Below are 23912 nucleotides of genomic sequence, written 5' to 3' on the forward strand. Positions count from 1 at the left end.
TTGTGCTTTCATTTTTCATTTGCTTCGTGTACTTTCTAATTTCCCTTTTAATTTCTTCTTCGATTTATGGGCTCTTTAGAAGTAGATTGTTTAGTTTCCAAATAGTTGGAGGTTTTCCAGTCATCTTCCTGTTATTGATTTCTAATTTAATTTCATTGTAAGCAGATAATATACTTTGAGTAATTTAAATCTTTTTTGAATTTATTGAGACATTTTTATGTACAGAACATGGTCTGTTTGTTAAGTTTTGTACTTGAAAAGAATGGAATTCTGGCCCTAACTGGTAGCTCAGTGGATAGAGCATTGGCCTAGTGTGTGGATGTCCTGGGTTCGATTCCTGATCAGGACACACCAGAGAAGCGACCGTCTGATTTTCTCCCCCTCCTACTTCTCTCCCTCTTCCCCTTCCACAGCCCAGTTGGTTCAAGTGTTGGCCCTAGGTGCTGAGAATAGCTCGTTGGTCCGAGTGTGTTAGTCTCAGGTACTAGAAGTAGCTTGATACTCAAGCATCAGTCCCAGTGGGTTTCCTGGGTAGATCCTGGTTGGGGCACATGTGGGAGCCCATCTCACTATCTCCCCTTCTCTCACCTAAAAAAAAAAAAAAAAAAAAAAAGAATGGAATTCTGCTAATTCTGCTACTAAGATCGTGTTTAGTAAAGGTCAATAAAGTCATGTTGGTTAATAGTGTTTTTCTTCTGCACTCACACAATTTTCTATCTGCTTGTCAATTGATTATGAAAAAGGGATGTGGGACTATCAGGTTATAATTGTGGATTTGTCATTTCTCTTTTTATTCACTTTTGCTTCAATTATATTGAGACTATTATTAGATAAACCTTAGGACATTTGTGTTCTTGTGATGAATTGAACCCTTTAATCATTGCAATGACCTTCTTTATGCTTGAAATATTCTTTACTCTGAAACCTACTTTGTCTGATATAATACCGACATACCTTTCTTTTGATCAGTATTATCATGGTTTATCTTTCCCCTCTATTCTTTTACTTTTAATAACCTATTTGTGCTTTTTTTTAAAGCAAAATTTGAAGCACCTTTCTTGTAGACAGCATATGGTTGAATCTTGCATTTTTAATCCACGGTGAATACCTCTGCCTTTTATCTGAAGTGGTTATGACATCTATGTTTAATGTGATTATTAATATGCGTGGTTTTAATCTACAGGTTGTTATTTGTTTTCTCTGTTCATCTCTTTTTTGTTCCCGATATCATCTTTTTTTTTCTTTTTTGAGGAAAATTAATCATTTTTATGATGCTACTTTATTTCCCGTTGACTTTAGTTACAACTATTTGTACTATTTGAGTACAAAGTGGTTGCTTTAGGATCCGTAATGTACCTCTTTAAAGAATCACAATGTACTGGCAAGTGATATTATATCATTTTGTGTATAATAAAAAAATCTTACAATAGTACACCTCTGCCTGACCTGTGGTGGTGCAGTGAATGGGGCGTCGACCTGGAAATGCTGAGGTTGCCGGTTTGAAACCCTGGGCTTGCCTGGTCAGGGCACGTATGGGAGTTGATACTTCCAGCTCCTCCCCCCTTCTCTTTCTCTGTCTCTCTCTCCTCTCTCTCTCCTCTCTAAAATGAATAAATAAAATAAAAAACAAAAACAAAACAAACAAAATAGTACACCTCCATTTCTCACCTGTTGGCCTTTGTGCAGCCGTCACACATTTTATTTCTACATGTGTTACAAATCCCACAATTTATGTTATTTTTGCTTTGTACAGCCAATTATCTTTTTAGAGAGATCTAAATAATAAGGAATAAAGACCTCATATTTACCTGCATAATTCCCATTTTTATGTTCTTTATGTCTATCCTAATTGCCATCTGATATTATTTGCTTTTGGCTTGAAGTGTTCCCTTCAACATTTCTTGAAATGTCAGTCTACTGGTAATTAATTCTTTTTTTTATAGAGCTGAGAAAAAAGTATTTATTGCAGTTGAGTTTTAGAAAGATATTCTCACTGGGCAGAGTACTAGAGAGGCAGGTTTTGTTTTTCTTGTATGACTTCACAAATATTGTCCCACTGTGTTCCAGCTTGCATTGTTTCCAATGAAAAATCTGATGTCACCCTTACTTCTTCTGTCTTTTTCTTTCTCCCTCTGGCTGCTTTTAATATTTTATTGGTTTTACACATTTTTGGTTTATGATATGCCTTGGTGTCAGTTTCTCTTTGTTTCTTGCGCTTGGAGTTAGATTCTTGGATCTGTGGGTTTCTAGTTGACATCATATTTGGAAAATTTTCAGCCATTACTTCCTCACATTTTTTTTTAAGTGCCTTTCTCCTTTGGGCACATATTTTTAGCCACTTGGAGTTGTCCCACACATCACTGATACACTGATCATATTTTTTTTTCAGTCTTTTCTCTCTGCGTTTCATGGTGGACCATTTCTGTTGCTACATCTTTAAGTTCACTAATCTTCTTCTCTGTAATGACTAATCTGTTACTAATTCCACCCAGAGTGTTTTTCACTTCAGACAGTGCAGTTTTTATCTCTAGGCGTTTGATCTGAGTCTTTTATATATCTTCTCTGTCTGTACTTAACATGCGTAATCTTTTCTCCATCCTCCTGAACATATGGAATACAGTTACCGTATTTTTTAAAAAGGCCCCGTGTACTAATTCTGTCATCAGCAGGATTTCTGGCTTGGCTTTCATTGACTGAGTTTTCTTTTCATTGTGGGGCATATTTTCCTGCTTCTTTGCATGCCAGATACTGTGGACTTGCCGCTTTTGGATTCTGGATATTTTTGCATTTCTATAAATATTCTTGAACTTTGCTATGGGATGCAGTTAAGTTATTTGGAACAGCTTAATCCTCTTGGGTTATTTTGCTTTTACGCTTTCTTAGACAGCTCCAGAGCAGTGCTTAGCCTAAGGTTAATTTGCTCCACTACTGAGACTAGACTCTTCTTAGTACTTTAACAAATGTCCCATGAGTTATGAGATTTTCCAAGCTGGCTGCTGGTGGAAACGGGAACTGTTCCCGGCCCTATGTTAGCTTCAGTAATTCTTCCCTGTGAACCTTTCAGGTGCTTTGCTCCTAGACCTGGAGGTTTCCGTGCGTGCATGGGCTGACTGGTGAGCGTGCGTCTCCAGAGGCCTCTCTTTGTGCGGGTTTCTCCTCTCTGGTACTTTCTCTCGGGAAGACTAGCTGCCCTGGCCTCCCCTGATGCCCGGCTCCATCTCCTCCTCCAGCCAGGGAGACTGTGAGGTCCCACCTGGGCCCCCCGCCCCTGCCCTGGGCAGTCGCAGGGCTTACTCTGTGGCTCTACACCTCCAGGATCGCTGGCCTTCATGTCCCAGGTCTCCTGTTGGACTTCATAATTTCTCATATGACACTTTTCATCTCAGGCTTTCTGAAAACATTGAAAAGCCATCATATTAAACCTCTTTCTCTGGTTTTAAATGGAAACGCAGCCAAACACCTAGCATTTATTTTTTGGACAGTGAGGAGACCCTTCTAGAAAAAATAAAAATATAAGAGAGAAGATGCCATGGGTAAGAGTTATTTTTCTTTCTCCTCCAAAGCAGCTCGCATCACAGATACTTGCAGTCTGGTCCTTCTGCGGGCTCAGAGGCTGACGTTGACAGTGGTCTGTCTTCCCAAGCTTGTCACTGCTGGTGGGTCAGCACTGGAAAGACCCTGGGATGGTTTTTCTGTCTGTATCATGGAGTCAGCTCTGCGCTGAGGGTGCTGACTTATGGACGCCCCCTCACTTAGGTCAGTGGGATCACAGAGGCAAAGCTCAATGAAATAGGCTGGTTACTGGGACTTAGTCATAAAAAAAAGGAAAAAAATCCTTAATTACATGCTTAAGCTCAGTACACAAGAATTCAGTCTCATAGATGACACCAGTGACATGTTATTGTGCAGAGGGTGGCTCAGATTCTCTGAAAGAGTTCTTAATCATCAAGGGAAGATTTCACTATGCTCCCTGTTTTGCATTGTGCTGACTACAGCACGAAAATGATTTTAAAGTTTTTGGGAAGTCCCATCAAGAAGGGATATAACAGATACACGTTATCATTATTTCTTATTTCTCTCTCTCTCTCTCTTTTTTTTTTTTTTGTATTTTTCTGAAGCTGGAAACAGGGAGAGACAGTCAGACAGACTCCCGCATGCGCCCGACCGGGATCCACCGGGCACGCCCACCAGGGGCGACGCTCTGCCCAGGGCGATGCTCTGCCCCTCCGGGCGTCACTCTGCCGCGACCAGAGCCACTCTAGCGCCTGGGGCAGAGGCCAAGGAGGCATCCCCAGCGCCCGGGCCATCTTTGCTCCAATGGAGCCTTGGCTGCAGGAGGGGAAGAGAGAGACAGAGAGGAAGGAGGGGGGGTGGAGAAGCAAATGGGCGCTTCTCCTATGTGCCCTGGCCGGGAATCGAACCTGGGTCCCCCGCACGTCAGTCCGACGCTCTACCGCTGAGCCAACTGGCCAGGGCTTCTTATTCTTGATGTCAAAATAAAATAAAAGTGCCCTCAGACTCCAAGCACACAAGTGAAACTCCTGTCTGCATTTTCCACAGACAGCTAGTGGAATTTAACATAAAATTAAGGAAACCATAATACTCAGGTAAACATTCTATCAAATTCCTTGATCTGGGCTTCTTAGAGTTTTAAAGATTTTCTTTAATGTGAATAAAAATGGGTTTCTTCTCTAATGGTGATAATAGTTTTACACTTGGTTTTCGGTCATTAAGAAACATCTAAGTGATCAGAAGTAATTGTGTTGGAAATGCATTTAAATAAATTGGTGTTTTGTTTTGACATTATCTCAGTACACCCAAAGGACAGTGACAGGAGTAAGATACCACGAGAGACGGAGTCCATTCTCACTCTGGGGAACACGTGTGTGCAACCACCCAGCAGCCCCTTCCGGGAAACACAACATTGACTTATTCTGCTGCCTTTTAGGGCCATATGAGAGGGTTGCAAATGCCTTGTTAGAAGGCAGTTTTAAAATATATTTTTGGATTTCAGTCCCCCACTAAGCTGGATAACAGATTCTCACGAATGGACTGACACGTTGACCTTGAAATCAATATAAACGTTCATGCGGCAGTGGATAGGCTAAATGTTAAGGAGACTTTGGAGTTCCATCCACGACACACCTACGGCCCCCCTCCCCCGCCCTTCTCCCCAATAATACCGATATTTTCTTTTCATCTATTGCTTGGGGTTGCTCACGCCTATGGTTTTTGTTTTCTCTATGTGGGAAGGAGCACAGAAAAGAGTCCAAACTGGATGAGAAATACAAAGCTGAGTCTGACAGGGCTGCCAAGGGCAGAGGGCTCCCTGGCGTCGTGTAGGGAGCATCGTTTGGACCAGTAAGGACCGTGCATGTCGATGGGACTGGACTGCTTGGCTCGCAAAGAAGTGTCCGAGGAAGTAGCTTCCTACGTGAAACACTATCTTAAAGTGGTGAAGGCCCGGCAATTGCCATCTCCTTATTAACTGGAGAATTATTTCCCCTGCGCGGGTCATTTAGAACAGAAAGTGCTTGTCTGAGGTCTCTGGCATAGGGGGTGCATCCCACAGCATGGGTCCCCAACAAGCTCTCTGCCATTACATTCATATGGTCAGTGTTTGCTATATAGCAGGCCCTGGGGGATTGAAGCCCAGAGGCGGTGGGGACATGGCTCTCAATCAATGTTTACGGCAGCTGTGACGAGTGTCCTCTCCAGGCGGGCCTGAGAGAGGGGATCTGATCAGAGAAGCCAGGCCAGGGAGGCTTTGCTGAGAAGTCAAGGTTGGGGCTGAGATCAGCTGGGGCAGGGAGGGGTCCAGGCTCTGGGCAGATGCCGGATGGGGAGCTCCATGTGGGATGGGGCAGGAAAGGCAACTTGGGGGCCACAGTTTTTAACAATGAAGCCACCAGAGAGCTGTCCCCCCAGGGTGCAGGGACAGAATCAAGCTTTCATTTCTAATCTGTTGTTCTGCCTGCAGCCTGGAGAACAGAACGAAGGGGTGGTGTGGATGAGAGAAGGGGCAGCGGCGCCCGTCCAGCAGAGGCACGGCACGGCCTGGCCCGCAGGTGCAGGGAAGTGGCCAGCGGCAGGGTCCTGGAGCGGCCAGGCTGGGGCAGGAAGCAACCCAGGGGAGGATTGACACTCAGATAACTGCGTAAGAGGAAAAGAGAATTTATTTAAAAATCCGGGGGAGCACATGGTGCCAGTGGCTCCAAAAACACGTGCTCCCGAAACTAGATTTCTTACGTCTTACATACCTTTTACAAAACACAAGTTCACATACATGGATCTCATGATTCCTTTGTCTAAAGGTACATACGTCAATCATAGGATTTCAGGATGGGAGGGGGTTAGATGATATCAGAGGATAAGCGTTTGTAAATCGCCCATTAAGGAGAAAGAAAGGGGAGAGGAAAGGGCTACTCAAATCTCCCCTCCCCCTCCTGCCTTCCTGCTGTTTACCTTCTTCCTCACAGGTGTGGAGAAAGGAGGGGTCCCAGTCTTCCTCCTTCCTTTCAAAACCTTCTGGTATAAAAGCCTCTCTTCTAGTACGAAAACTACCTTTCCTAAGCAGGAATGCTATCGGCCATCTTGAGCTGGTGTAAATCACACACGTATAAAAATTCTATTTACCGAATCTCTCTGAGCTCTTGGCCTAAACCAGTGGTAGTCAACCTGGTCCCTACCGCCCACTAGTGGGCATTCCAGCTTTCATGGTGGGCAGTAGCAGAGCAACCAAAGTATAAATAAAAAGATAGATTTAACTATAGTAAGTTGTTTTATAAAGATTTATTCTGCCAAACTTAGCAAAAATCTGACATAAAGTACTTGGTAAGTAATTATTATTATATGCTTTAACTTGCTGTAACTCTGCTTTATAAGTTTTATAAAGTAAAGTAACTTTCCTACTTTATAAATCACCTTTACTGTGGAACCAGTGGGCGGTTAGAAAATTTTACTACTAACAGAGATACAAAAGTGGGTGGTAGGTATAAAAAGGTTGACTACCCTGGGCCTAAACCTTAAAATGCCTTTTAAGCCTCTTACTAAAAAGGGGGGTATTGGTCAAATAAGTTTGTAAATATGATATATATGTTTGCTCACTTATAGTTTGCATTGGGTGTGGGGGACAGGCTGTAAGCAGGCAGGGTGGTTATACCCTAAGGCTTAGTTTTAAGACTAAGCCTTTCCCACCCTAAGTGACTTTGTATCAGAGACTTCCTTGTTTGTAATTATTAAAGGTTTTGATTTCTACACTATAAAATGGGGCAGACCGGGAGCTTGTTCTCTCTTGGTTCCTGAGATTAACATTAGAACGGAGAGCAGAGAAAGGCCACGTGGAGGAGAGGAGAAGCAGTCAAGATGGCGGAGTGCTGAAGGAGAAGCCAGTTTGTGCAGAGTTTGTGCAGAGAGAAGGAGATCGGGAACAGAGGTAAATAAGGCTGGTGAGGTAGAAAACTTTGATTTTAGGAAACTCGGATAAGTCAGTGGTTTTGGGAGCCCTGAATGGAAAAGGAAGTGTTTTCCCACTGTGTATATTTCTTGCCTGCCAGGTGCAAGCTAGTATAAAGATGATGGCCCACCAGTTCTTGGCTCCATTGTTTCTTTACTGTCTGTCCGAATCAAATGTGAACCTGCATGGGCCAGGTGGCTGTGATGGTGGCTGTGGCAACTGGCTTTACAGGGGGTTTCTTTTTTTTTTTTTGTGGCAGAGACAGAGAGAGTCAGAGACAGAGAGAGTCAGAGAGAGGGACAGATAGGGACAGACAGACAGGAAGGGAGAGAGATGAGAAACATCAATTCTTCATTGTGGTTCCTTAGTTGTTCATTGATTGATTTCTCATACGTGCCTTGCCCGGCGGGCTACAGCAGACCAAGTGACCCCTTGCTTAAGCCAGTGACCTAGGGCTCAAGCTGGTGAGCTTTGCTCAAACCTGATGAGCCCGCGCTCAAGCTAGCGAGCTTGGGGTCTTGAACCTGGGTCCTCTACATCCCAGTCCGATGATCTACCCACTGTGCCACCGCCTGGTCAGGTAAAAAGTGGGGTTTCTTATCTCAAGGCCATGTGGGGCCTTGCTGGGCTGCTGTGTGGAGTCAGTGCAAGCACAGCTGAAACACGTTTTGCATGGGCCCGACCTTAGTAAATGCTCCGTACGTAGCAACTCTCCATCTTGACGACTTTGCTTCCTGGGTTTGCTGAACGTAGAGCCTGGAAGTGCAGGGCCATGCTTGTTGTTTTTTTTTTTGCTCAGCTGGCCCCGTCCTCTCGTTAAGCATCCCTAGTCTGCTGTGTTCAGAACTATGCATTTGAGAATCCCCTGGATGTGATCGCCTCCAGCTAGGGTAGGGGGCAGGGCCTTTTCTGTTTCCCCAGGTCTGCTCAGAACTTTGCTGCAGCAAATCAGCTCTCCTCCCGGGTCTGCACCCCAGGCCTCCTCTTCGTTGTGCTGGGGGCAGCGGGGCTGCACCAAGAAGGCTGCTGCCTGTGTGCTCTGCTGACCTTAAGACAAAGGAGCCCATTGAGATCCCAGCCCACCGGGCTGCCTTTGAGTTCTGAACAGAACCTCCGTCCCACACATTGGGACTCAATCTCAGAGCATGAAAGGACATTATGTAAGCTTTGATTAATGCAGAGTCCCACAGATCAGCTCTTAGAGTTTTTCCTGCCTCGAGGCAAATCCACTCCTATGAGCCACTTTAGAAATGGCTTCTGATGGATAATCAAAGAGGTTGCCGCTGCTCAGTTTATGCTAAATAAGCAGAAGGCTCGTCCTTGGTGGGGGGTGATGGGGGGGATGGGCCTCACAGTCAGCAGGATGTCTGCTTGTGGTTGATCTGTGATAAGACCCCCAAGTTTTCAAGGGGTCCAAATCATGTGAATGTATCATCTTGTCTTGGGATGATAATGACTTTAGTCAGCCTGAAGGGAAGATAACCCCCCACCCCTAACCTGGCAGGTCCCACCCACCCCACCCCACCCCACCCCCGACCGCCAGGTGGGGACAAGGAAGCGGCTTTGTTTGTTTTATTACCAGGCAAGCCATGAAGGAAAGGGCTCCATTTCAGAATCACACACCATTAATCTGCCTAACGACTAAGCTGTTTGACCCCCTAGTTAGTGGGTGAGACACAATGAAATTCAAGTGCTTCTTTAAAGGAGCCAGATGTGGAGCGCAGAACTGCTGGTTCTGGAACAATCTATTCAGCCAACAGCCTCCCAGCTGGTGACTCTCTTGAGCCCCGTGCTTACCAGAGGCCAGGCCTGGTCCCTTACCAAACCCAGCTGCTTTCCCAGGTGCCCGCAGCGCTGGGCCGGGGCTCTGGGCAGGGACCTCTGTCCTCGTGACTGTTTGGGAGGTGGAGGGGTTCCTAGAATTGACCCTCTGGATTTTCTCCTCTTCGCTCTTGTCAGCTCTGCTTTGGGGTCAGACAGTGACCACCTGATTGAGACGGTCACCAGCCCTCTCCTGGGTCCCTCGTCAGTGTTTTCGGCGGCTCAGGAACCCCATTCTCAGGCCGTATGCTCAGGAACAGGCCGTGGGCAGGATGACAGGTGTAGCAGTGATGCTCACACACCGCGTTTAAGGATGTTGTCTGATGTCCTGTGCATTTCGTGGGGGAAGGCCATGGGGAGAGGCTGGGATGAACCGGGTGAAGAGCCTCCTCCCTGCTGTCTCTGTCTGTTCAGGCTGCTCCAGTAGAATTACGGTAGACGGGAGCTTTACACACAGACACTCATTTCTCTTGGTTCCAGAGGCTGGAGGTCCAAGGTCAAGGCATCGCCAGATTCCATGTCCGGTGAGAGCCGAGAACCTGGCCCATAGACGGCCATCTTCGCCTGTGTCCTCTCATGGTGGAAAGGGTGAGGGGGGGCCCCTTTTACAAGGATGCTAGTCCCCATTTCCCACTACTACTGCCTTGGGGGTGAGGTTTCAACATAGGAATTTGGGGACATGCACATTCAGCCTCCGTCCTTGGAAATGGTTATTCCTGGGGACAGCGCAGGGTGAGTAAGATCACGGCCCATCCAATCCCAGATTAACCTCTCTGTTCCTAGTGTCTCTCATCTGCAAAACGGCAGCGATGGTCCCCACCTCACATGGTGGTCGGCAGGGTTAAGTGAGACGATTCATGCGAAGCCTTGGTGGCCAGTGAGTTTCATCCATTGTTATTTTCCCCAACTTTTCATTTCGGAAAATCAGAAACCTCAAAAATGTTGAAAGGACAGTACAATAACTCACCCTATAACTCAGGTATTAGTCGGCTTGGGCTGCCTTCATAATACCTCACACTGAGTGGCTTCAACCACAGAGACTTACTTTCTCACAGTTCTAGAAGCTGGCATTCCAAGGTCAGGGTGTGGGTTGGGTTGGTTTCTCGTAAGGCCTCTCTTCTTGCCTTGTCGATGGCACCTTCTTGCGATGTCCTTTCATGGGAGAGGACATTCCTGCTGTCTCTTCCTCTTATAAGCATGCCACTCCCTTTGAATTAGGACTCTATCTGCATGATTTTATTTCTCCTTAATTACCTCCTTAAAGGCCCTATCTCCGAATGCAAGCACATTAGGTGTTAGGGCTTCAACATACGGATTTTTTTGGGGAGGAGGGACACAATGCAGTCCATAGCACATATTTTAAAAATTTAACAAGAGTGCACTTCACCTTGCCACAGTTTCCATCTCTCAGCTGTGAATATATGCATTGCCTTGCAAGGAAAGCTAGAATTTAGGTAGTACAATTTCTTTGTTGGTGGTCACATCCAAAACACCGTGGGCCTATGTATGTATGAATGTGCGTATGTAATAGTTACAGGAAAATCTCATATATTTTCCTTTGCTATTTCCTTTCTTCCTCCCCTCCCTCCCTTCCTCCCTCCCTCCCTCCCTCCCTCCCTCCCTCCCTCCCTCCTTCCTTCTTTTCTTCCTTTCTTTCTTTTTGTATTTTTCCAAAATTAGAAGCAGGGAGGCAGTCAGACAGACTCCTGTTTGCACCCAACCTGGATCCACCTAGCATGCCCACCAGAGGGCGATGCTCTGCCCATCTGGGGCTGTTGCTCCGTTGCAACCAGAGCCATTCTAGCACCTGAGGCGGAGGCCATGGAGCCATCCTCAGCGCCCAGGCCAACTTTGCTCCAGTGGAGCCTTGGCTGCGGGAAGGGGAGAGACAGAGAGGAAGGAGAGAGGGAAGGGTGGAGAAGCAGATGGGTGCTTCTCCTGTGTGCTCTGACCAGGAATCGAACCAGGGACCTCTACATGCTGGGCCAACGCTCTATCACTGAGCCAACTGGCCAGGGCTTCCTTTGCTATTTTCATCCGTAGGATAACTCTAAAGCAAATGGTAAAAGCCTTTTTTTTTTTATTACTCTGAAGCTGGAAACGGAGAGAGACAGTCAGACAGACTTCCGCATGCGCCCGACTGGGATCCACCTGGCACGCCCACCAGGGGCGACGCTCTGCCCACCAGGGGGCGATGCTCTGCCCCTCCAGGGCGTCGCTCTGCCGCGACCAGAGCCACTCTAGTGCCAGAGGCCAAGGAGCCATCCCCAGCGCCCGGGCCATCTTTGCTCCAATGGAGCCTTGGCTGCAGGAGGGGAAGAGAGAGACAGAGAGGAAGGAGGGGGTGGGGGATGGAGAAGCAAATGGGCGCTTCTCCTATGTGCCCTGGCCAGGAATCGAACCCGGGTCCCCCGCACGCCAGGCCGACGCTCTACCGCTGAGCCAACCGGCCAGGGCCGGTAAAAGCCTTTTTAAAAACCACACTTCTGTTACCTTCCTACGTTTCCAATGTATGTATTCTTTTTACAATTTTTAATTGCACTTAATTAAAACGACATAGATGTGAGGATACAGTCCGAGTAGAGTACAAGGTAAGAGGTTTTACAGGAGCCGGGCAGTTTTTGATGCAATTCCGAGCCCGGTTTCCCCAGGGTTGCTGCAAACTTAATAGTTTCTCTTCCTACATCATCCAGCTAAGTGTGTCTAGCACTAATATGGGGAGAAGGTAACCCAGCTCCCAAGAGTTACATAGAGGCCACACGCAGAAATTCTGAAGCTGAACAGAACAGGCCTTTGGGTTGTGCCTCTCACAGTAACACCTGTTGAGTGTGAAGACTTAAGGTCACTGTCATTATTTCAGAGCTCAGAGGTGCTCACTGGTGCCTTTTCCCTGGACATCTAAAGATCCCCCAGAGTGTTTGGGACCTCCTCGGGAACTACACAGAACTGGTTTGAACCCTCTATTGTCATAGCACACTTCTTTAAAATCTTCGAGTTTCCTGCATTTCAGGCTACTATGAGTTAGTTTCCATAGTTCCCCGTTCAGTACTGACCAGCCTGGAAAGCCCCAGACTGAATGTTTGCAGTCCCCTGTGTCAATTTTTGCAGAATGTGGTGCCATGTGTAATGGTTATGGGAGGGATAGAGTTGGAGGGGGTGTGCTTTTCCTGGGGTGGTAGGGAACGAGGTGCATGGGGATGCTGTGTTTTGTGGCCTGTAGTAGGGGGAGTGTTGGGGCGGTTCTGTCTGGGTTGTGGCTCTGCCCTTGGCATCCATGAGAACCGAGGAAACATGAAATGTTCTCATTGTTGACAGAGTCGAGTGCGGAGGCTCCTGCGCTGCTTCTGAGGGAGCTGCTGGCCTGGATCCCTGCATCGTGTCCCCAGAGGTGACCGCGCCTAGGACGCACCCACATAAAGCCAGGGGCCTAGAAGGTTCTCCGCTGCCCATCCCACCAGCACCCTGGAAGCGGGAGTGCCCCTCGGACCCCATGCCCTTCGCCGAAGGCTCCCCTGAAGCTTGCCCAGCAAGCCCAGCATCGGCACCTGAAGACTGGCCCCTCATCCAGCCCCTCGCTCAGCACCCCAGGAGGGATCCTCCTCCAGATGCCCAGGGGGGGCCCCTGACAGCATTGGCCCCTCAAGAGGACAGCCCTACTCAGCACGGTGTGGTTGCCATGGTCCCCACTGCTGGAAGAGAGAAAGACCTAATGGAAGAGGGACAGAAACCAGCTTCCTCCAGTTCAGCTGATCAGTTGCCAGGACTCTCGCCAGCACCTCCCAGAGAGCCAGTGGAGGGACAGCCGGGCAGAGAGGACAGTGGTGTTGTGTCCCAAAGGAAAGAGGCTGCAGGTGACCTCCCTCCGCCAGAGTCTGGGCAGGGGGCAGCTTCTGTACAAGTGGCCCCCACGAGCCTTCCTGCAGCCCAGCCAGGCAATGAGAGCACAGCTAGCCTGGAGGAGTGCTCCCCAATGCCTGAGACCCCGAGCCGACAAGAGCCAGCCCCCGAAGCCTCAGACGGAGGGACTGGCCAAGCGGAGATGCCGCTTCCGAATTTAGTCACTGACTCGGGATCCCTTGAGGCCTGCTGTCCCCCTGGGAGCAGTTCATGGGTTGCCCCAGAAGCTGAGGCAATGGCTGCTGCCCTGGGAAGCCACCAGCAGCAAATGGGGGTACAGCTGCCACACGCAGAGCTGCCCCTGTTGCCATGTCATTCGGAGACGGGGGTGCAAGGGACCGAACTCAGTGACGCTGTCTGCGTGGCAGTGGGGGACCGACCCTCAGGGGCTTTGCTCGTGAGCGATGAGGACCAACGTCCGGCTCCCAGCCCCACCTCACAGCCAGCTGTGCAGGCTGCGGTTGCCACAGAAGAACCCAGCTGGCCGACCAGTGAGATGGATTCCGGGCCCGAGATGCCCATGCGTACAGATGTGGCCAAAGAGCTGGCCGAAGCAGGGTTGGCAGGACAGGGAAAGCACGCGTCAGACCTCAGGGGCAAGGGAGAGGGGCCGGGAGGGAGCCCCGGCGCTGCTCCTGCCTGTCCTCCCCAGAAGGAGAGCGGGGAGTTCTGGATCAGGGAGCAAAGCCTGCTGCCCCCTCCTCCCAATGCAGCAGATGAAAATGCCAGAAGGTCACCCGAGCCGAAGGATGAAGCCAAGGCCCCTGACAGTCCGGGTGTGGCTAAGGGGGAAAGCAGACAACTTGGGGTCGGTCCTAGAGGCCAGGAAGAAGCCCCAGAGCCACCTGGCAGTGCAGGTCCCGGGGACCCGTGGGGAGAACAGCCACAGGCCCTCGGCTGCAGGCCTGAGCCGGAGACGGAGAAAGACGAGGCTTCAAAGCCAAGCAGTGACGTGAGGAGTGAAGTCCTTCCGAGCATGGCCTCAGCACAGCTGCTCCGGAAGGAGGGTCCCGGGCACGTGGACAGGTCCGGGCCTCCATCAGAGGCTGCAGCTGGCAGCTCAGTGGCCCGGGGGGTGCTGGGAGAAGCCCATGTGGTCCATGCATCTGGCTCATGGCCCAAGCTCCCTGAGCAGGACTCCATCACGCCCCCCGGGCCGGACGGAGCCCGAGAGCACGTTGTTCCCAAAGGAGCTGTCGGGGAGGGGCCGGGAGGGCAGCCCAAATGTCCTGACATCCTTCAGGACGTGGGGGGACTGGGAAGAATGGATTCTCTTCCTGCTTTAGAATCTGAGAAAGCAGACTTCCTGTCAACGTCTGCTGCAGAAGTCGGCCCCCAAGCCTGGGACGCGGAGAGCTCATCTGGAATAAAGACCGGGAGCCGCCCGTCCGTACAGAAGCCTGGCAGCTGTGATGGGGAGGACCTGCTGACGTCCCCCCAGACCTGTGGGCTGGGACATGACGCAGCTGGACAGGAAGTCCAAGCTGACGGGCCACATCCCCCCGAGGGGGAGAGCCTGGTGGTGGCCTGTGGGCCCCTGACGCTCATTCCGGAGCAAGATCAGCAGGGAAACCCGTCCTGCCCAGGGCACCAAATGCAAGTAGCTGCACCTGAAGGACCCTCGGGCTCTTCTGAGAACCATCTCCAGCCATCCCAGTTGGATCCAGAAGCACCTGTCTTTGATATGCTCAGGGAGAATGCTCAACGGTGTGAAAATGAGAAAGAGACTTCTTCAGGCAATCCAGGTTTTAAGAACTCAGATGCGAATTCCCCCCAAATCCACGTACCTGTGGAACCTCGGGAGGATGTGAGCTTGTCCCCTCGTGGAGGAGAGGAGCCGGCTTCCGGATCAGAACTTCAGAGAGAGCCCCCCAAAGTCAGTCCGTCTGATGCTCCCAGAAACACGGTCCCAGAGGGTCCTAGGAGGGTGCAGGTGGAGTCGGCAGCACCCACGAGACCGGAGTTGTCCGCACTCGGGGAGTCTAGGCAAGAGGCAGTATGCAGTGACGGCCAGCCCTCCAAGGTCCTGCTTCCTGACGCAGAAACCTTACAAGACTCTGCCCTTGAGCAGGGGCTGGACAAGTCCCAACAAGAGCAGGTTGGTTCACTGAACACCAGCAGCCAGCGTGACGAAGCGTGTCTCGGGGATGCAGGTGTTTCTGAGGCAGCTGACGCCTGGCCCCCGCCCCAGGGCTCGGGGAGGACAAAGGAGGCAAGTGGAAACACGGTGGGGGCCCCGCCTGGCCCGCCTGACTCAGGGGCTCCCCTGGATGCAGCTCAGTGCCCGCCTGCCCTAGCGCCCGCCAGCCCCAGCATCACACCCACTCAGGATGCCCCGGAGAGGGCGGCATGTGACGAAACCCGGGAAGGCGAGTGGCAGCCCGCCTCCGCCCCCGCCCCACGGGAGGACGTGGAGTGCCCTGCCGCGTCGGAGGCGGGGGCCCAGGGGCTTCTCGGAAGTCTCCCATCCGCGGAGGAGCGAGCTATGGACGGTGGGGCTGCTGAGACTGGTGGGGACATTGACAAAGGAGACCTGGGGAGACCCGAGGAGCCGGGAGGAGGCACTCTGAGTGGTGGCTTCCTTCAGACTGAGCAGTGCCTCTCCCCTGGGGAGCGAGCTTCCGAAGCTGCCCTGGGAGAAGCCAGCCATGCCCAGCAGCCCTCGGTCTGCGGCCAGGAAGTCTTGCTGCCCTCGGGAGAGCTGGCTGGGACTCCCAGGAGCACAGTGGATAGTCCTGTAGCCCCGCTTGTCCCCGACCCAAAGAGGCCACTGCCATCTGGGCCACCGGAAGAGGCTGCTCCCGACACGCCTTACCTGCACATTGAGGGTGCTGCCAGGAAAGGGGCAGAAGACAGTCCTCGAGGTCTTGGTGAAAGCCCTTGTCCCATCACAGGGGAGCCCCTGCTTGCCTTGGAAAATGCCTCCTGCAGGAAGCCGGCTGCTGGCCCGCTGGCCTCCCCCTTGCAACCAGGAGCATCAGGTGGGGAGGTCTCTGCGGGGCAAGCCAGCAGCCGAAGCCCCGACGGCGGGACTTCTGAGGGACCTGTGGACTCGGTGCCCTACCTGGACAGGCTGCCACTTCCAGCCAGTGGTGAGCAGAGGGCCGGGGAGGAGGCAGCGGCAGGAGCTGCAGGCACAGGCCCTGCCAGCGAGCGGGCCATGGCAGGGGGTGCAGCAGGGCCAACCGGGAGCAGTGGAGACAGGATGGCAGAACCTTCCCGGGACCCAGGGAAAGGCGTGTCGGGCGGGGCGGACACCAGCCCCAAGCTGACCGGTGTGATCGCCGGGCTCCCCGACTTCAGGGAGCACATCACCAAGATCTTTGAGAAGTCCGTGCTGGGGGTCCTGGCCGCTGACCGGCCCCAGCGCTCTGCGGGAGAGAAGGCAGGAGCTGGCAGGGGTGTGGGGGGCAAGGACCTCGATGTGCCGCTCAGCCCAGGGAAGCTTCCAGATGGGACTCCAGCAGCGGCCGTGGCCCCTCTCCCCGCCCCTCCTGACGGACTCTGGGTGGACTCACAGGAGAAGAAGCAAGAGTCAGCTGTCGAGGATGAGGTTTCCCTCCTGGTTCCCCAGGACCCAGTTCCAGAAAAGCTGGGCGCAGAGCGGAACCTGCCGGGTGCCCATGTGGGTCAGGAAATGACTGGAGTCCCGCAGGTGCGGGAGGAGAGTGAGAAGCCCGAGGGGGCCGCAGACGCTGGGCCGGGCCCTGGAGACCAAGCCCACTCCCAGCGGGGAAGCAGCCCGCAGGAATCCGCTTTGGGTCCTTCTTCGCCGGTTGCTGCCCTGGAGACGCCTGTGGCGACAGCTTCTGACTGGCAGGTGGCTCCCCAGGGCCACAGGGAAGGGGACTCAGTTCAGGACGGCAGAACTCCGGGGAAACGGCACCAGGACACATCCAGCAGCAGCAGTCAACCCAGCGAGGACAGTGCCTGGGGCTCTGCCCACACGGTCGCTGCAGGTGACCTGCCAGCACCCACCTCGGCCCTGAGGGCGTCTTCTCCCCAGGGGGTTGTTCCGGCGGTGGCTGAGGCCACCAGGGAGCCGCGGACCCCCAACACGCTTGAGGGTGAGAAGAGGCATGGAGGTGCTGCTGAGATCTCAGAAAAGCAACATGCCCTGGGCAACCAGGGCACGCCTGAGCCAGCAGCCGTGGCGGACGCTCCGCTGGAGCCCGGCTTGGTGGCAGGAGCCGCTAGGGAAGCAGAGGGTGAAGTCACTTTGGGCACAGCTGAGGCCGGGGCACGTGTGCCTGGTGACCTGCTGGAAACAGGTGCTACGAGGATGTTCTCTGGAGTGGCTCCTGCCTCCGCACTGCCGGGGAGCTGTGGGGACCCAGGCTGCTCTCAGGGGACTCCGGGGACGAAGGCTGCAGAAGCCCTGTGTGGGGACACCCTGGCCGGGCACCAGCAGGCTGAGCAGCAGCCCTGGCCTGACTTTCCCACTTCTGCTGGAGATGGGAAGGCACGTGTCTCCTCACCTCTAGGATCTGAAGAAACTTGGGACCCTAAGCTGCAAAACCTGGATTCAGGAGCACCCCACGCTGACAGGTATGTAAAAGGATAAATCCCCAACGATGTCCTAACACAGTCAACTACGTGGGTGGTTATGAAGAATCTAAGTTTTCCGTATCTAATAGTTTGCATTTGCCTGCTTACAGTCTCTGGATGCTCTGACATTATGAAAAATGTGGGAGTCAGGGGTGGAGGCGTGGGGGCTGTTTGTGTGACATGTCTTAGGCCTTTTCTCAGGTTCTTTAATTCATCCTAATTAAACTGTTTCAAAAGCATGAGCTGTGTTGCTGGCTGGCAGCAGACTATTGGGTCATGGGTTACAGTCAATCACGTGTTATTCTGGAGTCCAGAGACCCCTGCTTTGAATCTGGATTTGTTTATGCAGGGAGGCCTCAATGAACCAAAAGCATCTCAAACCTATGTGGACTACCAGAGGCTATTGTTTTTTCTAGGGATGCTGGCATAGTAGTCAGTTAAAGCTTTAAATGGGACACGGGCTTTTCAAGAGGACATGAAGAGAGAAGTACCTGTCTTACCATCTATCGCTTTCTTAACGTTATCTCAGAAAGAGCTCAGGGCCTGTCCAATCCACCTCGCCTTCGGTTCCTGAGAAAGATGTTCCAGATGGCACAGACAAGGTCATTTCCAAAGAGGCCAGAAGTGCGGGAGGAGCAGAAAGGTCAGTGAAAAGGTACCAGCCTGTGGAGGAATGTGATGCTGTCCCTCGGCAGAGACACGCTGGATGTTTTGCACACGAGTCCTTACACAGGCGAAGAGCTAATAGCCACTCCCATTCATCATGCAGGTGGAAAAGGGCCTGAGATCACTGAGAGCTCCATTGTTGTCAAAGGGACTGAGCGAATTGTTTTCCTATCTGAGCTTACTCCTTTGTTTTGAAAAGAAGCCAGCTTTATTGAGGTGTAATTCACATACCATATACTTCAACGGCTCTTTGTATAATCACAGAGTTGTGCAACCATCCCTACAACCAATTTTAGAACATTGTCACCCCTCTCAATAAGCCCCTGTACCCTTTGAATATCACACCTCAACTCTCCAACCCCTGAGCCCTAGTCAACCACTATTCTTAGTTTATTACCTTTTGAGGCAAAAAGATTCATTACCTTTTGATTTCTGAAGCAGGAATTTCTAATCACCAACAGCAGTCAACACTCCAGCCATTTCAGAATTAGAGAGGGACAAGTGACCAATGTACCAGGACCCCAGACCTTCACACTCACAGGGTGCCTGTCTCCTCTAAGTGCTGTACCCCCTTTGATTGCGCAAAAGCTGCCTCTTGGAAGGTCTGGGGAAATGGAGATGTTGTGGACAGACACGTTGTGGACAGGCTTTGCAGCGTCCTTGGACCTCTGGCTGTTGTGCTCGTGGTGGAGGTTGTGTGTGTGTGTGCACGTGTGCGCGTGATGCATGCATGAGCAGGGCCCGGTAGGTCTTTAAATTAGTACCTGTGGCTGGCCAGTGTATCCTTCCAAACAGCTGCAGGGTTTTATAAAGGCTTAGACTTATATTTTGCACATGCTGAAAGAATGTGCAATCACCTGTTTGTCGCGCCTGAGTACTTCCACCGACACCTGGCCAGCTGCCTTTCCTCCGAGGGCGACTCTTCCCCTAACTCTGGGCTGCGAGATGCAGGCGCTTCTGCCGAGACAGATGCAGGTTTAGTTTAGTCTGCACCGGACACTTGTCTCTGCTGCCGACTTAGGAATTCCCTGCAGCCCTTGCTGGCATGGATTTTGATATTCCCAGTTAAAGTGTAGGAAAAATATCTACCCAGGAAAAGCCTCCCTCTCCCCACAAATGATATGTTAGCTCCTTCCTCCTCAACGTCCCTGGATGTTTTTGTCATCTTGGAGAACTCAGGGCCAAGCATACACTCATTCAATAGGTATTTCATGGCTCATTGTTTTAATCACTTCAAATTTTAGAATTATAATGTCTAAATAATTTCTATATTGATTATAGGTTAAAATAATATTTTGAATGTATCGAGTTAGACTATCTTAAAATTAATTTCACTTTGTTTTTTCTGTTTTAAATGTGGCTACCCAAACTATTAAAATGACTCATGCGGCTTTTACATACATGGCTTCCTTTTGTGGTTTAAGGTCTATTTCTGTTTAGATCATTTTGATTCCACAACCTGCTTTGCCCTGGTCCTTGTAAGAAATGAAGATGGAGAGGGCTGGCTTTTCCTGTCCCTTGAACCCTTGGAAACAAGTGCTCCCACCCCCCTCCCACTGGCTGAGAATTTCTGGGAAGAATTCTGATTGGACCCTCCCCTCCCATAAGAGGAATTAAAGAGGTATCAACATCTGAGCATATAGGTTACAACAGATTCCAGCTTATACTCAGTAGACAGTCAAAGATCTCCAGAAGGGTGCAGGCCAATTCTTGTCCAATAGAAATGTGGTTGGCGTAAACCACAGGTGTACTCCTGAAGTTTTTGGTAGCCATGTTAAAAAAAAAAAAAGAGACCTGTGGTGGCGCAGTGGATAAAGTGTCGACCTGGAAATGCTGAGGTCGCTGATTCAAAACCTTGAGCTTGCCTGGTCAAGGCACATATGGGAGTTGATGCTTCCTGCTCCTCCCTCCCCCTTCTCTTTCTCTCTCTCTCACTCTCTCTCCTCTCTAAAAATTAATTTAAAAAAAAGTAAAAAAACCCACAAAAAACAAATGTTGATAATATATCTATATATATAATAATTATAATATATAATTAATTTAATAATTATAAATTTTATTTTGATATTTTACTTAACCAGTATATCAGAGATGGTATCATTTCAACATCTAATTGATATAAAAATTATTAAGGTGTGATAGGTTACGTTGTTGTTTTCCTAGTGAGTCTTTTAAATCTGCCGTGTATTTTATTCTCCCAGGGTATCTTAGTTTGGACCAGCCACATTCCCAGCACTCAACAGCTGTAAGTGGCTAATGGCTGCCATATTGTACACTGTAGCCCCTAAAAGAGTTGTAACAGCTAAGGGCGAGCCTTCCCGTGGGGACCCTGAAGCCTTAGGTCTCTCTAGAGCAGTGGTCCCCCACATTTTTGTGCCACGGACCAGTTTAATGTCAGAAAATATTTTCACGGACCGGCCTTTAGGGTGGGATGGATAAATGTATCACGTGACTGAGACAAGCGTCAAGAGTGAATCTTAGACGGATGTAACAGAGGGAATCTGGTCATTTAAAAAAAATAAAACATTGTTCAGACTTAAATATAAATAAAACGGAAATAATGTAAGTTATTTATTCTTTCTCTGCAGACCGGTACCAAATGGCCCATGGACCGGTACCGGTCCGCGGCCCGGGGGTTGGGGACCACTGCTCTAAAGCCCAGTAACTATATTCCTACGAATTTAACACAAACATTGGGAATGCTTCTTTGCCTTGAAGAGGAGGCTTTAGTACCTCTGGTGAACCTGTTTACCATGAGAAGGCCGTGCCACAGACCTGGGCCGGTCTCAGAGAAAGTCTGGTCAAGGCCAAGCGGTGCATGACCTGGGAGCAGCTGATGTTGCATGTACAGGTGACATCCAGTCACAGTCCGGGAGAAGTTGTTGTATGACTATACTTTAGTGGATGCTGCCAGGGGCTGGGTAGTGATGAAATTCATGCCAGGGCTCCAGATTCCAACCCCAGCTCTGTTCCTCACCGGGTATGGGTATGTGTATAACCTCAGTTTGCCCCATCTGTAGAATGGGCATTTCTGTACCTGCCTCATCAAATCGCTGTGAAGTCTGAGATCACTGATTCAAGTGCAATGCCTGCAGGTTCTGGGGCTCAGCGGGTGTTAGGTTCCCTAGTACAGTTCTGTGGGAGGGGCTTTTCTCATACAGTGAACCTATCGGCCCCTGTTCCTCCTGAGGCTGAGGTTCCAGGCTGGCCATCTTTCTTTCCCACCACTGAATTCTCTGTCTGCTGAAATATCTGAGTGGCTGAGGAGAGTGACTTCTTTCATACCCCCTCCTGTGTAGCCCATAGGGATGGATCTGCTTCACGTTAAAAGGCTTTGAGATCGTGTTTTATTGTAAAACCTTACATGTATCTTTCATTGTGTGTTGTAACACGCTGCATTTCCACGTAAAAATAACATTCTGAGTTGCCACGAGAAGAACCCAGCAAATCAAAACCAAATTTTTCTTCTCGCTGGTTATCGGGTGACATGCTTCTATTGACTCTCTGGAATCCAGGATTCTGCTGACTTGACCAGAGCTGAGCTGATACTACAGATCAGATCCAGTATCTAACCATGTGTCTTTTCTATGGTGGTGACAGGATAGTTTAATAACTCAGTCTGGTACACATGTGGGTGCAGGGAGCACAGATATGTGTGCTTATTTCCCAACGTTTGGAGTGAAGTTGGCCCTACTGGTGGATGTGCCATGGGGATTCTGTGGCTTTGTCAGCCTCCAGCCACCACCCCACACGCGAGAGGCACGTGGGCCCCTGACTCTGAGAAGCAGTGGTTGACAGGTGGCTTGGCTGTGGATTTCTGTACATCATGTGGTCCCTCCCTGTGGGAGAGTCTGGGACCCACAGACAGCCTCGCTTGATTTTTAGATTGTTCTAAAGAAGGTGCTTAAATCTTGGGCATCGCCAAGCTGTTTTTTTTTCCTGCTGAATACTTACTTAAAAGCAGTTTCTCTTTCCCACTTGGGAAAAGGGTTGGAAAAGTATTCTTTTCAATTATTAGAGCATTTTGAGAGAAAGAAATGATTCCCAGATGCTTAGGGTCTCTGTATAGACCTAGCTAGGTTCTGCCGGGCAGTTGGGTTGGAAAGTTGAGGGGAGGGAGGGAGGGAGAGACGGAGGGAGGGAGGGAGGAAGGGAGGGAGGGAGAACAGAGAGGAGCAGCTGGCATCCAGCCAAGGATGCCCCGGGGGACCTGAAACCAGCCCTGGGAGTGCTCCATACCCCTCCTCCCCGATTTCCTCCCACTGGGTCTCTGCTTCTTCCTTCTCTCCTCCTCCTCCTTCTAAAATTACCAGCTGTGACACCATGGTTTTGAGTTTAAAAAGAAGGTTTTGAGGATGGCTCCAGCTGTATAAATTAAAGAAAAAGAAGCATGCGAGGGTCGTTTTCTTAGCAGATAAAGTCAGGACGGCAGATGCCCTGCCCCCTCGAGAACCCTCTGGGTTTGATTTTTTTTTTTTTTTTGATTTTTCTGAAGCTGCAAACAGGGAGAGACAGTCAGACAGACTCCCGCATGCGCCCGACCGGGATCCACCCGGCATGCCCACCAGGGGCGATGCTCTGCCCACCAGGGGACAATGCTCTGCCCCTCCGGGGCGTAGCTCTGCCGTGACCAGAGCCACTCTAGCGCCTGGGGCAGAGGCCAAGGAGCAATCCCCAGTGCCCAGGCCATCTTTGCTCCAATGGAGCCTTGGCTGCGGGAGGGGAAGAGAGAGACAGAGAGGAAGGAGGGGGGAGGGGGGAGAAGCAAATGGGCGCTTCTCCTATGTGCCCTGGCCGGGAATCGAACCCGGGTCCCCCGCACGCCAGGCCAACGCTCTAACACTGAGCCAACCGGCCAGGGCCTCTGGGTTTGATTTTGTATTACGTGGCTTCTATTATTTTAAACTTCCTTTTAAGAACCATTGGGCTATGACAGGGCTACCATTCAGATACTCCTTGCACTTGGAGCGATTTTTCCCCCTTTTTCTTTTTAAATTTATTGATTGTTTTTAGAGAGGGAGGAAGGGAGAAAGAGCAAGAGAAACACGGGTTCGTTGCTCCAGTTAGTCATTCATTCATTGGTTGATTCTTGTCTGTGTCCTGACCGGGATCGAACCTGCAACCCTGGTGCATCAGGATCATGCTCCAACCAACTGAGCTGCCTGGCGAGGGCTCATTTGGAGCAATTTTCTTCCCAAAGGGGGTGCAGTACAGTCAAGACAGACCTGTGTGTATCCCAGAGGCTTCTTGCTGGCTGAGCTGCCTTGGATAAGCCGCTTAAACTTTCCATATCTGTAGAATGGGAAAAATAATTGAGGTGGGAGTTAGAATAAAATTGGAAAGCTTCCAAAGCATCTAGTATAATGCCTGGTACGCGGTGAGTGTACCATAAAAATGATCACTACTGTTATTTTAAATGTATTGACTCAAAATCATCCGGGCAACTCAGCAAAAGGAGAAAATGCCCAAGACCCCAGAGGGAGTGGTCACAGACTCTGTGGGAATAAGGTGCTCTGAGGCTGGA

The 23912-nt window shown here is 50.4% G+C and overlaps 1 protein-coding gene across 23 annotated transcripts in view; it reads left to right on the forward strand.

The window, feature by feature from the left end:
* The window catches only part of TACC2 (transforming acidic coiled-coil containing protein 2), a 203378-nt gene that overhangs the window by 46861 nt on the left and 132605 nt on the right, over positions 1 to 23912 (forward strand). For 17 of the 23 annotated variants that reach the window (XM_066239459.1, XM_066239467.1, XM_066239458.1 and 14 more), the window contains 2 exons: positions 12593 to 17722; positions 18252 to 18455. In XM_066239459.1, the coding sequence (XP_066095556.1) occupies positions 12593 to 17722; positions 18252 to 18455 (5334 nt within the window). The remainder of the gene's footprint in view (positions 1 to 12592; positions 17723 to 18251; positions 18456 to 23912) is intronic. The other 6 variants (XM_066239470.1, XM_066239473.1, XM_066239477.1 and 3 more) reach the window with 2 other exon arrangements.

The sequence above is a fragment of the Saccopteryx bilineata genome, chromosome 7 (genome assembly GCF_036850765.1).
Source record: "Saccopteryx bilineata isolate mSacBil1 chromosome 7, mSacBil1_pri_phased_curated, whole genome shotgun sequence".
NCBI lineage: Eukaryota > Metazoa > Chordata > Mammalia > Chiroptera > Emballonuridae > Saccopteryx > Saccopteryx bilineata.